At 47.0% G+C, this 16,882-nt stretch overlaps 2 protein-coding genes and 1 long non-coding RNA gene across 3 annotated transcripts in view; 2 read left to right on the plus strand and 1 right to left on the minus strand.

Annotated features, from left to right (window-relative positions):
- Positions 1 to 1,200, plus strand: part of Rps25 (ribosomal protein S25) — a 3,036-nt gene extending 1,836 nt beyond the window's left edge. Inside the window, exons 4-5 of the mRNA XM_021171708.2 lie at positions 748 to 846; positions 940 to 1,200. Of these exons, the coding sequence (XP_021027367.1) occupies positions 748 to 842 (95 nt within the window). The 3' untranslated portion in view covers positions 843 to 846; positions 940 to 1,200. The remainder of the gene's footprint in view (positions 1 to 747; positions 847 to 939) is intronic.
- On the minus strand, positions 953 to 8,312 carry Ccdc84 (coiled-coil domain containing 84). Its single transcript, XM_021171709.2, has 11 exons — positions 8,101 to 8,312; positions 7,865 to 8,028; positions 7,351 to 7,449; positions 4,464 to 4,530; positions 4,328 to 4,390; positions 3,995 to 4,059; positions 3,769 to 3,874; positions 3,327 to 3,357; positions 1,485 to 1,574; positions 1,241 to 1,373; positions 953 to 1,158 (listed from the first exon to the last, which is right to left on the minus strand). The coding sequence occupies exons 1-11, from the start codon at positions 8,218 to 8,220 to the stop codon at positions 1,098 to 1,100; spliced, it is 999 nt and encodes a 332-aa protein (XP_021027368.1). The 5' UTR covers positions 8,221 to 8,312; the 3' UTR covers positions 953 to 1,097.
- Positions 8,313 to 8,439: 127 nt separating this feature from the next.
- The window catches only part of LOC110300993, an 11,079-nt gene continuing 2,636 nt past the window's right edge, over positions 8,440 to 16,882 (plus strand). The window contains exons 1-2 of the long non-coding RNA XR_002378651.2: positions 8,440 to 8,665; positions 15,590 to 15,783. This is a non-coding gene — a long non-coding RNA (uncharacterized LOC110300993). The remainder of the gene's footprint in view (positions 8,666 to 15,589; positions 15,784 to 16,882) is intronic.

The raw sequence follows: 16,882 nt of genomic DNA on the forward strand, positions 1-16,882 counted from the left end.
TTTGTAGACCAGGCTGGCCTTGAACTAAGAAATCCGCCCTGCCTCTGCCTCCCAAGTGCTGGGATTAAAGGTGTGCGCCACCACACCCGGCTTGGCTATAGTTTTAAGTACATAAACTTACTACATACAGGTCTTCGCAGATAGGGTCTAGGTGTTGTCACAAGTATAAAGTAAACTATGGTCCTTAACATAGAGGTAGTGGCCCCTTAAGTCTGTGCCGAGGATGTGGAAGAGCTTGTGCAGTTACTCCTGTAACCACAACACCCATGGCAAGATGGACTTACCCAGGAGCTCAGGCCAGATCTTCACGGCACCCGCTGTACAGCAGCGTGGGACATACTGCCTCAACGGGATGGAAGAAAAGACTTCAGATAGGGTGACTCTCCCTACACACACACACACTAAATTATTAGTAAATCCTCAAAGCAGCTACATTGATGGCTCACTTGTTGGCCCTCCTGTCCCAGACAGAGTTGGGATTAAGGGTGCATGCTTGTGAGTCCAGCACATTGAAGGCTAAAGGGTCAGCACCAAATCCAGGCCAGCTTGGACCTGGCACCCTAAGGAATTCTGTCTGGAAAAGAAATAGGAAATGTACATTTAGCATCTGCTATATGAAGAAATCTGGCATCCTTGGAGCTGGAGAGATGGCTCTATACCAGCCCCAGAGCATCAGATTTCCTTTTCAGATACCAGATGCACGTGTGTAAGGCAAGAACCTTCAAACACGTTGAATTTTCTCCTTAGGACTTATCAAGCTGGTTTCAAAGCACAGAGCCCAAGTAATTTACACCAGAAACACAAAGGGTGGAGACGCTCCAGCTGCTGGCGAAGATGCATGAACAGGTGGGACAAAGGTGTCTTGGTGTAGAACTATCACTTGTTCCCTTTATGAGATGTCCCAGTTATGACATTCTTTGTTTTTTTGTTTGTTTACAGGTTCAATCAGCTGTACATTTGGGAAAATAAAACTTTATTGAATCAAATGAATGGGTGCATCTGTTTCCTAAGGCAGCCGGGGAGGATTTGGTCTTAGGAATGATAGCTGGAATGGGTTTGTTGGCCATGAAGTCAGATGCAGTTGCGCCTGGGAACCTTCAGCTTTTCCCTTTACGTGGCTGCTTGCTTCTTGTTGCAGCTTCAGTTTTGAATTGATGCCTGAAAGGAAATAGAGACTTAGCAAGACTAATGGTAAATCTACAGGGAGGTAGCAAGTTAAAGTGTGGACATTTATTCATACCTGGACTGCCAGCGGCGTCCATTATTCCAGACTCTGCCAAAAGAGGGCAGCCAGCCTGCACTGGTGCTGGAACTGTGGTCAAAGTTGGCACCAACTCTATCTGGAGGGAGTTTCTTCAGTTTTTGTTTTTCCTCTAAAAACAGGGAATATGTGTTTAGTTTTGTTTTAAGACAGCTAAGTAGCTAGGCCTACAAACAACTATAGCTCAAGAAATTCATTGTGAAGACCTGGGTGGCTCACTTACTTTCTTTGAGAAATTCCTCATAGGAGGGTCCTATTGGGAGGCTGCCAGAGCTGTGCTCCTCCTCTTGGATCATCCAGGGAGGTGTGGCACCTAGAACAAAGCAAAGCCCTTTAAGCTCCATGATAGGGCATGGCACCTTCCAGCTAGGTATGCTCAAAATAAACACTGGCTGAAGCTTGGCAGCAGGTAGCCCAGAGGCAGCTGAAACCATGTCTGCACCCCCTATCATAGTACCTACTGAGGTTACAAGAGGACAGTGGAGAGATGGCTCAGTGGTTAAGAGCTCTGACTACTCTTCCAAAGGTCCTGAGTTCAATTCCCAGCAACCACATGGGAACCATCTGTAATGGGATCCAATGTCTCCTGAGTTCAATTCCCAGCAACCACATGGGAGAACCATCTGTAATGGGATCCAATGTCTTCTGGTGTATCTGGAGAGTGCTATATAGTGTGCTGGTCATAAATTAAGAGAACAGTGGATCCCCTGGGACTGGAGTTAGAGATGACTGAACTGCCATGAGGGTGCTGGGCACTGAGCCTCAGTTTTGCCATCACCAGGTCTGCTGACCTTTGAGACAGGGTTTCTCTATAGCCCTGGCTATCCTGGACTCACTCCACAGATCAGGCTGGTCTCAAATTTCACCTGCCTCTACCTCCCCAAATGCTTTGTTTTAAAGTAAAAATGCTAATATAAGCTTCAATGAAAGCCCTGATTTAATGAGACTCAAGCATCATTGTATTCCTTTTTTTTTTTTTTAAAGATTTATTTATTGTTATATCTAAACACACTGTAGCTGTCTTCAGATACACCAGAAGAGGCTTCAGATCTCACTTTGGATGGTTGTGAGCCACCATGTGGTTGCTGGGATTTGAACTCAGGGCCTTCAGGAGACCAGTCAGTGTGCTTAGCCTCTGAGCCATCTCTCTCTCCAGCCGGCATCATTGTATTCCATTAAAATACTTGCAGTAGCCGGGTGGTGGTGGAGCATGCCTTTAATCCCAGCACTCAGGCAGATTTCTGAGTTCGAGGCCAGCCTGGTCTACAAAGTGAGCCCTGTTCCAGGACAGTCAGGGCTATACAAAGAAACCCTGTCTCAAAAAAACAAAAAAATGCTTGCAGTATCGCTTCATTTGGAAGGAGTACTTGGTAAGTGTATACACCCCAGCATTACAGTAACCTCCACCTTGCATAACTGGCAAGCAGCTGGTACATCAGTTAGTATTTTAGTCACCTTCTGTTGTAAATTTCTCAAATTGATTTATGGTTTCACGATGTACCTCAACCTGGCTTCAAAATGAAGGCCTCCCTGCCTTAGGGTCCGAAGTGCTGGAGTTACAGCTAGGGTTGCTAGCCAGCACCTGTCTCCATCCCATGATTTCAGGACTGAAGTTATGCCTACCCAGCAAGTGCTCTTACTGAGCCATTTCCTCAGCTCTTGCAAGTTTTGATCTATTCTGGATACGAATTCTTGAATAGATAACAGACAAAAAAAATGTTAAAGGTGGTGATAGGGCATGCCTTTAATCCCAGGCAAAGGCAGGTGGATCTCTGAGATCTAGGCCAGCATGGTCTATAGAGTGAGTCTCTTGACGGCCAGGGCTACACAGAGAAACCCTGTCTCAGAAAACTAGAAGGGAAAACAAAAACCCAGCAAACTAGTTAAATGTCTAGTTCAAGAACTCAAGGCCAATGGGAACAAAGGGTTATCCTGTGTCAAAATAGCTGGGTATGGTGATACATACTTCAATCCCAGGAGGCAGAAACAGCCAGGGCTACATAGACTGCAAACAACAGAAACCAAAAGACAATCTCGCAGACCCAGAAACTGCTCAGAAACTTACCTGAGTGAATGTTACCAATTCCGGGTGTATCCTGTGGTAAAAATGGGGTGGAGATAAGAAAGCCACAAGATAAAATATTCATAAGCAACTGACAGCAAGCTTTAGGGGAGCGGAACACAGCTTTGGACAATGCTACTTTAGTACTTCTAGGGAACTAAGGACAGCCCCAAGGTAGACAGGGTAAAGTTAAAACCGAGATGGTACTGGATTTCAGGGCAGGGTGGCTAGTTTCAGATGCCTGTATGGGTAGTGAAGTGTGGACACCCTATATTGAGCAGGGTGAGACAGCCGAGGGGCAGCAGTTAGGAAAGAGATCACTGAAAGGTCAATAAAGGAGGCCAACAGAAGATGGAGGCAGCTAGAATAAGTAGGAAAGTCAAAATTGGTCTGTTGTGGGACATGAGAGCTTAGTGCCCCTCCTCTGGTTTGCTTGCTCTTGTACCTGATGGCCAATGAATGTTAGTTGCTGTCCTGTCTCCATCCAATCAAGCTCTGCAACAGGTTGCAAGGCCAAGTGTGATACCTGCTGTGAGCTGGAGGCTACATGGCTGAAAGACAGGGGAGCCAGGCTGGCAGATGAGGTCCTTGAGCTTGAGCACTGAGGATGGTAAAGATCAGATTGGTTCCCATTTCCCAGCATCTACCTCCCGAGTGCCCTGAGGACTTACCCGTTGGTCGCTTTCCAACTTTCAGGTGCTGAAGAGCCCTCTTCTGGATCTGACTCTGCCTGAGGCTGAGTTTGATTCAGGAAAAATAAATGTGTCTAAAGTGCTTCCGAGCCTGCCTGGGCCATGTCCCCACACTCCAGACTCAGTGTCTTATGAAAGGTACTGCCCATTTTGCCAACCCCCAGCCCTGCCCACATCTCTGGACCTGCCCCCAGTGGACATGGTGGTGTGAACCGTTAGTTCTCTGAGAAGAGCTGACTTGAAATGCTTGATGGGGGAAGCCAGGCATCAGTGGATTTGGATACTGCGCTGGGTCCTCCGAGGGAAACCAACCTCTAAGACAGATCGGACCACTTCCTGCCGACTCTGTTCTACCTCACGGATCTGAGCTGCCATCTGTAGGAGAGAGAAAATGCTTAGAAGGGCTCAGGGTTATGGGGCAAGGTCTCTCAGAGGCCTTTCTTCCTACCTCTTTAATCACCTCGTCCTCCTTTTCCTCATAGGAGTCCAAGCCCTTCACCATGGACTTCTTAAACCTAAAAATACAGGAATTATAAAGATAACTAAAAAGAGATAAATCTGCTTAGAACTCCAGCTCTACCAGTTGTAAAGAACACTTCAGTAGATAGTTTTTAATTATGAGGGGGGAAAAAAAGAGACAATATGATTGATTGATTGATTGATTGATTGATTGTACATTACGCCAGCACAGAACTCCCACCTCAGCCACTGAGTGCTGAGAATACAGGAATGAATCACCATGCTCAGCTCAGGAAACTGAGAATTTTCAACTCACAGAAACAAAACTGGTAAAGTGGAGCACCTTGCCTCTTACCTGGGGACACATACCACTGTCACATTGCTCCACTAGTCTTCATTTATTTTCTCCTTAAAGATTTTTTTTTTATCTTGCCTGCATGCATTTCTAGTTTCCTTGGAGACCAGAAGAGGGTGTTGATCACTTAGAGCTGGAGTTATGGCTGATTGTGAGCTGCATAATGGGTTCAGTGTCCACTGGAAACTGAACTCAAGTCTTCTCCAAGAGTAGCAAGTTCTTTTAATCACGGATCTTATCCTTAGCCCCTGTAGACCTGGCTGTCCTGGAACTCAGAGGTCAATTTGCCAGGATTAATGGCTGTGCCACTATGCCAGGCTCATGTAAAGTTTCTGAAAGAAATATTACACTGCTGGTGAAGTGCCAGCACTTACCCTGGTACCAATGCCACTTTTTTTCTTTTTTTTTTTTTTTTTCTTTTGGATTTTCGAGACAGGTTTTCTCTGTGTAACAAAGCCCTAGCTGTTCTGGAACTCGCTTTGTAGACCAGGCTGGCCTCGAACTCACAGATATCTGTTTGCTCTGCCTCCCAAGTGCTGGGATCAAAGGTGTGTGCCAGCAAGCCTGGCTTACTGATGGTATTCTTGGCCACTTTACCTTTATACTTAAAGGAACTATAGGCTATTTTCCTATTACGTGTATATTCCTCTGCCACAGTGAAAGCTCTGGTCCCCAACAACATATTTGTATTTGTTTTATACTACAATACTTAAAGCGTAGGGCTGGGAAGCAATCTCAGAGTTAAGAGCACTGGCTGCTATGCTAGAGAGCTCAGGATTGATTCCTCACATTCACATCCTGTCTCGTAGAGACGGTAACTCTAGTTCCTGGGGATCTAATGCCTTCTAGTTTTAGAGGGCATCAGACATACAAATGGTGTACACACACACACAGGTAAAACCTGTACATCCGACTCTTCCAGTGGACTCAAGTTCAGTTTTCAGCATCCATGTTGGGCAGCTGACAACAACCTGACTCCAACTCCAGAGGGATTTGATGCTGCTGGCCATCTTGTAGAGTAATAGTCAGAGGCATATACCCAACACAGACATGGAAACACACATAAATACACACACACAATAATCAATCTCAGAAAGAAAAGTACCACTATTGGCTTGGAGACAAGGCTCAGAAATTAAAAACACATACTGCTCTTACATTCAACTCAAGTTCAGTTTCCAACACATGTGAGGCTGTGTTGTAACACAGCTGCCTGTAACTCCAGATCCAGGAAACTACCACCTCTGGTCTCCCAGGACACGAGAACTCACACACAATACCCCAATTATTAAAAATAAAAAATAATGGCCGGAGAGATGGCTCAGAGGTTAAGAACTCTTGATATTCTTGGAGAGGACCTGGTTTTGGTTTTTAGCACCCATGTGTAACTCCAGTTCTAGGGCATGTGACATCCTCTTCTGGCCTCTGTAGGCACTACATGCACATGGCATAGATACATACAATTCAGGCAAGACACAGAAAGGCTTAACTAATACCCCCACTGAAAAAGTGGAAGATATTAAGATTGAGGCTAGCATGGATTATATAATGAGATCCTGTCTCAAAACAGAGCTAGGCAATCCTGTCTTGGTTCAGGACATTTGTATGCTTTTTCACATCTTGCCTTTTCTTTCTCTTACTTAGAAGGAGGAGTCAAATGTGGTAGTACGTGACTTTAGTCCCAGCACTCAGGAGGCAGAGGCAGGCAAATCTCTGTGAGTTCAAGGCCAGCCTGATCTACAGAGAAAGCCAGGACTATACAAAGAGACCCAGCCTCAAAAAACAAACAAACAAACAAAAACAAAACCAACTAACCAAACAAACAGCAATTCATTACCCTCATTAGTAAGTTTTTATATATCTTTATTCACTAATCAAAAATCCTATGATGGAGGCTGGAGGAACAGCTCAGAGGTGCAGTGCACTAGCTGATCTTTAAACACCTATATTTACGCATCCATATGGAAACTCACAACATTCTGTGACTCCAGTTCTGCAGGATCATATGCCCTCTTGACCTCTGAGCCTAGCAGTCCTCTTGTCTCACTCAGCCTTCTAAACAACTGGGACTAGAGGCCTACGGCGCCATAACCCAGCCATCACATCTTTAGTGTGCTCTGTTCACTACAGAAGTTGGAGGGCATATTGATAAAAAGTACCATGAAAACACTAGATAGCAGTAGATTATAAGGAAACCCCTGCTGGACTTTGCAATACATTTACTTATTTTTGGTGTTTTGAAACATAACCACATGTGCTGGCCTGGACCTTAACCTGGCTCAGCTGGGTACTAGAACTATAAATGGTCACCAGCACACTTGAGTTGAATTTCCCCAATTAGTTCTTGTTTTGAGATAAGGTTCTGTAGCCTCAACTGGCTTTAGCCGCTCAAGAATCCATTCTTGGCTTCCTTAGTCCTGGGGTTACAGATGTGGACCATCACACTACCTCAGAACTCCCCAGTTTAAAGAAGCTCTTGTGCCTGACAAAGACCTGGATAGCTCCTTAACACGTAACTCACCGTGCATAATCCTGGGGGGAGATCAGAAACTTCTCTTTCATCTGGGCATTGGCCTTGTTCTCCCACCAGAATTTGTTGGTGGCTTTCTTGTGCTCTGGGCTGAGAATGGAGAGAAAGAGTAATCGTAGCTAGTCATTAAGAGAAGTAAAACTGTACCGAGTATCAGAGCACTAAGTAATGCAGATTGGCCACTGGGTTGCTTCTGTGGGCTAGGCAGAGAGGATTGTTTATACCAACCTCTTCAAGACTTCTATCTTGGGACTCCTTTCTTCCAATAAAGTGTGTGGTGGTGTTGAGAGGAGAGCAACCTGGCTTTTCTCGAAAGATCACCCACACCACTGGGACCGTGGTAGGACTAAGACCCACTAAACTCCACGGTTGGCCAGGTAATTCAGTCCATAACCCAACTAAGTCGCAAAGTCGACCTTCCTTCTCCCCAATTTCAACTTCCCATGCCACACGTGTGTACAACTCTCTGTGTGTACGGGGGAGGTGGGTGTTCTCCAGTTGTCACCTGGCCAGATGTTCCAGCAGACCCCCGTGTAGCACTGTCAGGTTGCCATGGCTCAGGTGTTTTCGCACTTCGCAGCCACAGCACGGGCACCAACAGCACCGATCGTGCTCCGGGACATAGCGCTCCACCTGGGCGGCGCGGACGGCCCGGCGGGCGGCCTCCACCTGCAGGACAGAAGCCAGCTAGGACCCTGAAACCAGCCCACATTCCTGGCCTCCCCAGCCCCGGGTCCGCACCTGCGGTAGAAGCCGCTCCAGAGCCCCCTTCAACTGCCGCTGGTGCTTGTGGCTGTAGACGTGCCCGCGACCACAGAAGAAAGTTTGCCGACACAGAGGACATCGCTGCGGTGGCGCCATAGACCCAGGACCCGGGAACACCGCCACAGCGGCGGCTCGTCACCACCCACTGACCCCTGACCCTTCCGGGCCGGACGGGGCGGGGCGACCTGGGAGCTCCCGGTTCCCCTAGAGGCAGTAGGCGCTATTGCAATCCGTTCTGCGGCTGCGCGGACTATTCACTCCCGCCCCCACCTCCCACGCACCCGCTGAAAAACCGGATGGAGACAGAGCCTACGCCAGTTAGGACCTTAGACCACACACTTTCAGACGTTGACAAAGACCCAGCTTAGCGTAACAAAGCAGAACTGGTAATTTCAGGGCGCACACTGTGACCCTGTGCTTTGTGCTAATGACCTCACCAAATCCTCATGTTGATGCTTTGTGGTGTGGCATTATTGGCATTTTACACATGGGAAAAAATCTACTCCTGAAGAAATGAGGACCTCTGAGGAAAGCTACAGAGGTGTGTTAAGCAGCGCCCCCCCTCCCAGCTTCCCTGATACCTGCAGGGGTCTAAGTGACTGTGATTTTTTTTTGGGGGGGGGGGGTTCGAGACAGAGTCCTGGAGCTCACTTTGTAGACCAGGCTGGCCTCGAACTCAGAAATCCGCCTGCCTCTGCCTCCCAAGTGCTGGGATTAAAGGTGTGCACCACCACCACCCGGCCGACTGTGATATTCTTAATTTTCAAAGGTGTTCTGCGCAAGAATATTCTCTGTAAGTCATTTCTCCGAGCATTGGCTGGGAAATCTAATTCTGAAAACTTGAAAGCTTACAGTGAATCATGCTCTATTGCCATTACAAGAATAATGTCATACGCCGCCCAGGTCAGACCAGATACGTTTTTTTCCGCATTTGTTCCAAAGTTACTCAAAACAGTCTGCTCTCAAGGTCTCTGCAATTGAGCTTACTTGATAGTATTTTCCTGCCAGTCTCCTCTACCAAATGCTCGTTTCCCACCTGAACTTAGCTTGTGTGAAACAAAACCCAGCATCTTTACAATTAAGTTCCTTGAGTGGCTAGGTTTCCAGCGCCTGCATATACAGGTAGTCAAACCCCACCGGGCAGGAAGGAAAAAAAAAAATCCTGGATTAGGCTTCAAAATCCTACCAATCCCTGAGTTTGTCCCAAAAACAGACTACAGAATTCCACCAATCACTGAGCTTACCCTAAGGTCATGCCACAGAATCTCACCAATCACTGAGCTTGCCCCTAGAGCAGGTTACAAAATTCCACCAATCCAGGAGTTTGCTCAAGATCAGACCATAAAATCCCACCAATCCGAAACTACCCTGGAAAGTGCCCCCTCCAATCCCATTCTATATTATGCTTGCCTCGTATGTGGTTCCTTGCTGCTTTTTGCCTGGGTAGAGACGATCTTTTTCTTGTATCTTTCCCAATACATCTCTTGTGTGAGGCGGTACTTTGTAGTATTCCTAGGCTCCCGAGACGACTGAACTTGGATCTTCGCAACAGCAGGTGCTCTTCACCACTGAACCATCTGTCCGGCATGAGTGTGTTCTCATTCTCTCCCTCCCCTTTTACCAAGATTTTGCACCTGAGCTAGCTCTTACCTCACAAAGATCCTCCCGTTTCAGCCTTTGAGCCCTGGAGTTCTAAATGTAAGCAACAATGCTCAAGTTTTTTTTAGTTTTTAATTATTATTTTATGTATGTGTGTGCTACATGAAAGCTTAGTGCCCTTGTAGGCCACAAGAGGGCATCAATTCTCCTGAAACTGGAATTACAGCCTGAGTGATACGTTTTCTCTACCAAAGAAATAAGGCAGTTCACACCGAGCGTGGTGGCACACACCTTTAATCCCAGCACTCCGGAGGCAGAGGCAGACGGATTTCTGAGTTGGAGGCCAGCCTGCCTGGTCTACAAAGTGAGTTCCAGGACAGCCAGGTCTAGACAGAGAAACCCTGTCTCCGGGGGTGGGGGGGCGGGGGGGGGAGCCAGTTCAGCCAAATTAAGAGTAAAAAGGCAGGCCTATTTGGGAATAGGCCCCTTGAGTTCACCAGTCACAGGGGTCAAAACCAGAAGAGGTTGGAGACAGATTGTGGTGTGAGAGCCGATTGGGGTTGGGGATAGGGTAGGAGGTGTTCAGGGGGACTTGGCACCTGTCAGGAATGCTGGACTGGACCTTTCTGCTGTTTATCTGCTCAGAGGTTTTCTGAGTGGGTGGGGTTGGAGGGAGAGAGAAGAAATGGAATTTGCTGAACCTTGTGGGGGCAGGGGTCAAGTTGAGGACTTCAACTTAAGGGTGAGCCATACAAGTGGGTGCTAGGAATTGAACTGATGTCCTGTGGAAGAGCTGCCAGCTTTTCTCTTTTGATACTGGGCAGCAGCATGAGCCCTGGCATCCTGAGAGAAACAACCCATGCTCTAAGGTGAATGAGGAAGTTCTCTGTGTTAGAGGCATTCAGTGCATTTTCAGTTTACAGTGGGGGAATCGCTCTAACTGGATGTTGGGGCGTGGTTTTGTGCTCTGTATGTTCGGATGCTGATTTCTATATTTCTATGCCCGGACATCTAGTTGCAGTTGGGAGTATGGCATGGTCCAGCATCTCTGGTCTCACTGTTATGTAAAAGTTGTTTTCTATCATCTCTGATTGGTTAATAAAAGAGCTGATCAGCTCGTGACTGGGCTGGAAAGGACAGAGGAGGTGGGACATCTGAGTCCCAATGGGCGTGGGGGAGGAGAGGAGAGAAGGTGTGGAGAGATCGTGTGGAGGGACCAGGAGGATTCGCCATGAGGACACACATGGGGCAGAGTGAACGGGGTAAGGCTCAGATGGAAGGAAAAGGACCATGTGGCTGGAAAGCAGGCAGCCTTAGAGGGTCAGAGTAACCTGTCCAGCACAGTAGCAGGAGGTTGTTGATAAAAATACCAGATCTCTGTGTCATTTACCGGAGAGCTGAAAATGGAATAGAACAGCCATGGATGCCCTGCAGCTATTTGGGGGAGGGGGAGGTTCTATTTGGGGAGAATTTGATAAAAGGCTGAAGGGATGGCTCAGGGGTTAAGAGCACTTGTTGCTCTTCAAGAGAACCCATGTTCTGTTCCCTACACCCAAGCTCCAACTGGCACCTGTATGAATGTGCATATTCCCATACATCTAATTAAAAATGAAATAATAAGTTTATTTGATTATAAAATTTGAACCAGGATGTAGATTTTTATTTGCTTTATTTTATTTTTTTTTATTTATTTTTTATTTTTTTTGGTTTTTCGAGACAGGGTTTCTCTGTGTAGCCCTGGCTGTCCTGGAACTCACTTTGTAGACCAGGCTGGCCTCGAACTCAGAAATCCGCCTGCCTCTGCCTCCCGAGTGCTGGGATTAAAGGCGTGCGCCACCACGCCCGGCTTTATTTTATTTTATTTTACTTATTTTAGTTTTTCCAGTCAGGGTTTCTCTGTGTAGCCTTGGCTATCTTGGAACTCACTCTGTAGACCAGGCTGGCCTCAACCCACAGAGATCTGCCTGCCTCTGCCTCTGGTGTACTTCGATTAGAAGCATACACCAACACAACACAGCTATTTTTAAAAATTTTAATGTTTTTGTCTGAATATCTGTGTCTGTGCAGTGCTGTTAAAGGCCAAATTTCCCTAGGGTGGAGCTATAGAGGGTTGTGAGCTGCTTTCTGGGCGTTGGGACTCAAACCCAGGTTCTCTAGAAAATCAGCTACTATTCTTAACTGCTGAGCTGCCTCTCCAGATCAGCTTTCACTTGTTAAAACTTCATCATTACTGTGAGTGTGTGTAAATGATGTCTGTGAGAGTGTGGGCCTGAGTAGCATGGCACCTGTGTGCAGGTCAGAGGGCAATGTGGGCTGCATAGGAAGATTGTATCTCAAAAACAAAACAACAGTGAAAACTGTCTTGTGGCGTACACCTATAATCCTAGACTTGGAGGCTTGGCAAGATGATCAGGAGTTCAAGGTCATCTTCAGATACTTACTAAGTTTGAGGCCAGTCAAGGGCACGTGATACTCTGTTCTCAAAAAGTTGGTGAGGTGGCTCCATGGATAAAGGTGCTTGCTGCTAAATCTGAAGACCAGAATTCAGTCCCCGAGAACTTACTGTGGAAGGAGAACGTCCACCCATAGAACTTACCTCTAGGTTCCACATATACACCGTGTGTGGCATGTGTGCACACTCACATGCATTGCTTGCTCTCTCACACACATTAAATAAACAAATGCACACACACATACACATTCAACTAAACTCACATGCACCAAGAAGGAATGGAGAAGATACCTGCTCCTTGAGCCGCTGGCTGCATTAAATCCAGAAGCACATGTAGAATGGCGTCTGATTAGATTAGGCGTCCCTCTCATTACTGCACTAGACAATGCCCTTTCCATGATCTTATTTAGTTCTCAAACCAAGTCTCTGCTTTATTTCATTATCCTCATTTTACATATTGAGAAAACAGGCTTCGAAATGTTAAGGAAACTTGTGCCAAAAGCACAGCTCTATGCAGGGCAGGTTATTCACTCAGACGGGCAAGAGAGGTGGCAAAGACAAAAATACAAAGTTGCTAAGCAACACATAGGCCCCAGTTATCAGTAGGAGTAGGCTATGATTAGTCCATCAGCATCCTGGAAGAAGCAGAAGTCACAGCGAACACTAAAAGAGATACTATTCTTTTTGAGATGTACTTATTTATTTTAAAGAGTTATTATGCATACGTTGTCCTGCCTGACTGTATGCCTGCAGGCCAGAAGAGGGCACCAGATCTCATTACAGATGGTTGTGAGCCACCATGTGGTTGCTGGAAATTGAACTCAGGACTTCTGGAAGAACAGTCAGTGCTCTTAACTTCTGGGCCATCTCTCCAGGCTCAGACAGCTACTTTTTTTTTTTTTTTTTTTTTAAGCTCCATCTAAGAACCAGGTTCTGGCCGGGCGGTGCCACACATGCCTTTAATCCCAGCACTTGGGAGGCAGAGGCAGGTGGATTTCTGAGTTCCAGGCCAGCCTGGTCTACAAAGTGAGTTCCAGGATAGCCAGGGATACACAGAGAAACCCTGTCTCAAAAAACAAACAAACAAACAAAAAAAAAACCCAAAACAAAACAAAAAAAGAACCAGGTTCTGTACTAGGCACATTACTGCATTGCATTCCTTCCCAGTCTAAGAAAGAGACCTTATTTTCCCAATCCAAGGCAGGCTCCCAATGAGGAGGTAGGAGCTACTTCAGCAGACAGCAAGCAAGGAGGGCAAAACCATCAACCCTTTTAGTGCAGGACAAGAGAGCCCTGTCACAGACCCATGCTCTGGAGGCAGTCACACCCGTGGGAGTCTCTGGAAAGGAAACTCAGGCAAGGGCTTCGGCGCACCCAGCCATGGGTGCGGAAATGTCCTACAGGACTTCAGATCGGTCCAGGGGGAGATAAGGCTTTTGAATGCACGTTCACTCGGTTTCTGTGGACCTGATAAACCTTTAACTACACATTCCTCTGTTGTGGTAAATCTCCACCCCAAATAAGCCTGGCCAATGAAAACACAATTCAGTAAATATGAATGCCTGCTGTGCGCCTAGGTTGGGCAGATCTACCAGGACACTGCGGTCTTCCCATATAAGAGACCCCTTGGAACTTCGGTTTCTCCAGACCAGGTGCTTCTGCTCCGCTTTCCTTCTTCCTCCTCTGTCATCCTCTCTCTTTCTCTCCCAAAACCTTCAGCTCCACCTTCCCCTCTCTTTCTCTGCCCAATCATTGGCTCTGTCCTTTATAAATTATGGCGAGAAGAAGGTTTACAGGAAATCACCTGAGTGCTGACTCATTCCTTATTCGAAGCCCCTCACAGGAGATCAGAATTAACATCAAATACAATTAGCTCCAGGGCTGTCCGCAACATTCCTCTTACTATTTATCTACTTTTTTCTAGTTAGAGTCTTATATCTTAGCAGGCCTCCAACTCACTACCCACCTGGTGACCTTGAACCTTTGGGTCCTCCGGCCTCCTCCAGAAGGCTGAGATTATGGGTGTGACCCACCAGTTTTAGGTGGTGTGCTGCAGACCAAGCTCCGGACTTTGTGTGCAGGGCTCAGGGCCAATGTCAGAGAGTTGCCTGATCCCTGTTTGTGGGACCAATGCCCCAGCCCAGCTGAGCCTTGTAGCTTCCAGGACTGTTACAACTGCAGATGTCCTTCCTTCTTTCAGTGTTCACTGAGATACAAGAGCCAAGGGGCCTCAGGGCCAAATTCTCACTCTGTCCCCAGAGGCTCACTATCTTCCATCTTCTTCATCAGAACAAGCCCATTTTGATTTGGCATTCAAAGAAGAGACCAGATGTCAGCAACAAGAGAGATTTGAACCTGTCAGTTTTCAAGACATTCTCTCCTCCCATCTACTCATCAACTGCCCCAGCAAAACTAGGCCTGTCCTTAGTCCCAGCTGCAGCTTCAAGTACCGTTCCTCCTATATCGAGCAGGACCTGTGTGGATTCTCCTCTTCACTGCTTACAGTGTGGAGATATTCTTGGGGATTTCAAATCCAACAAGCCCCAGATAACTGTGTTGTGTTCCATCGGCATCCTTCACTACCTGTGATGAGTACCTTGGTTGTCAGCTTGACCACATCTGCCATTAACTAAAACCCAGTAGCTGGAGTCACCTGGGAGGGGTTTTTCTTTTGAGACAGGGTTTCTCTGTGTAGCCCTGGCTGTCTTGGAACACACTCTGTAGACCAGGCTGGCCTCGAACTCAGAAAATCGACTGCCCCTGCCTCCCAAGTGCTGGGATTAAAGGCGTGTACCACCACGCCCGGCTCCAAGGCAACTCTTATAAAAACATTTAATTGGGGCTGGTTTATAGGTTCAGAGGTTCAGTCCATAATCATCAAGGAAGGAACATGACAGCATCCAGGCAGGCATGGTGCAGGCTGAGCTGAGAGTTCTACATCTTCATCTGAAGGCTGCTAGCAGAATACTGACTTCCAGGCAGCTAGGTTGAGGGTCTAATAGCCCACACCCACAGTGACACACCTACTCCAACAAGGCCACACCTTCGAATGAATCATGCCACTCTCTGGGCTGAGCATATACAAACCATCACAGGCAGCTTCTTCATGTAACTTGTTTGTGCCTTCAGGACCTGCTTGGGCCCAATCACATATATATATATATATCACTTCCATTTGATAATAGATTGCTGCTGTGCACACCCTACTTTATGACTTGGTGGGTCAGATAGCACTCAGACCATGATGGACAGCTCAGACCACATAGTAACTTGATAACCCACTCAAATATTCAGTTTCTACTAAGGCCCAATAGCAGGCAAAGACTTGTCTCTCAAAAGGTGAATCATTGTCTACAGATGATGGTAGAACCTTGCTCCAAAATCTCAAAGGTCTCTCCTGTGATTCACTTATAGGGACCTCACAAAGGCTCCACACAGCATCCGTCTCTGCCACTTACATTCTGTCAGGTCTGCTGCTACTGTCTAAGAGGTAGAACAACCTGCACAGCAGCCTGAACTTGTTCAAAGAGGCTCCTCCTGTCCCAGGACCCTTGAAAGCTAGCAGATCTCTGAGTCACTTGGCATATGGGCCAAAGAAGAGCACCCAGGTGAGGAATGTACTGACTCCAAAGTCCAAATAGACCCACTAAGCACTGTGTCTCTTTCTTGGTGGTGCGAGGGGTGCGAGGGGCCAGGTGCAATAACTTAGAAGTGTAATGTTCATCTTAGAGATCATACATTTGCATGCCCCACACCACTGAGCACCAAAGAATTTCACTGAGGTGGAAGGCCCTTGGATTTTGGTTGGTTTTATTTCCCATCCTCGGATGCAGATATGTTAGCAACAAAGTGGTTGCTACCTTTTGCCCACTTGGCCCAATCAGCATAATGTTTTCTTATAGAGAATCAATGTGGAAGAGACAGACAGTCAAGTTTCCTTCCAACTAAGTTATGACACTTTGCCTGTGCTGACCACTACGGGGTAGGCCACTATAGACATTGCTTGGTCTATGCTGTCTATTACGAGAACTATGTTCACTTTGCCTTTGGCAATTCACTGCTACCACCTGGCCCCAGACATCTCCAGACCCAATCAAACCCTTTGCATCTGAGCATCAGCATCTCTAACTCTAAAGTCTGGCACAAAGAAAAGGGCAACAACAAAGCTCTTCAAATGTGCTGGTGCCCCTCTCACCATGTCTTAGGGTTTTACTGCTGCTGTGAACAGACACTGACACCGTGACCAAGGCAAGTCTTATAAAGGATAACATGTAATTGGGGCTGGCTTACAGGTTCAGAGGTTCAGTCCATCATCATCAAGGTAGGAGCAGGGCAGCATCTAGGCGGGTATGATGCAGGAGGAGCTGAGAGTTCTACATCTTCATCTGAAGGCTCCTAGTGGAAGATTGACTTCCAGGTAGTTAGGGTGAGGGTTTTATAGCCCACCCCTACAGTGACACACCTACTCCAACAGGGCCACACCTTCTAATAGTGTCACCCTCTGGGCCGAACATATACAACCATCACATACCATTTTGCTTCTTATAAGATTAGTGAAGGGAGCTGGGCGTGGTGGCGCACGCCTTTAATCCCAGCACTTGGGAGGCAGAGGCAGGCGGATTTCTGAGGTCGAGGCCAGCCTGGTCTACACAGTGAGCTCCAGGACAGCCAGGGCTACACAGAGAAACCGTGTCTCAAAAAACCAAA

This window comes from Mus caroli, chromosome 9 (assembly GCF_900094665.2).
Source record: "Mus caroli chromosome 9, CAROLI_EIJ_v1.1, whole genome shotgun sequence".
NCBI classification, from domain to species: Eukaryota; Metazoa; Chordata; class Mammalia; order Rodentia; family Muridae; genus Mus; species Mus caroli.

Excerpts from the sequence above, each read along its gene's own strand:
- Ccdc84 (XM_021171709.2), bottom strand. The coding sequence starts at position 8,220 with ATGGCGCCACCGCAGCGATGTCCTCTGTGTCGGCAAACTTTCTTCTGT. Across the intron at positions 7,450-7,864 it reads CTGCTGGAACATCTGGCCAG|CCCAGAGCACAAGAAAGCCA; the intron begins GTGACAACTGGA and ends CTCCATTCTCAG. Across the intron at positions 3,358-3,768 it reads TAACATTCATTGGCCATCAG|GATACACCCGGAATTGGTAA; the intron begins GTACAAGAGCAA and ends TTTTTACCACAG.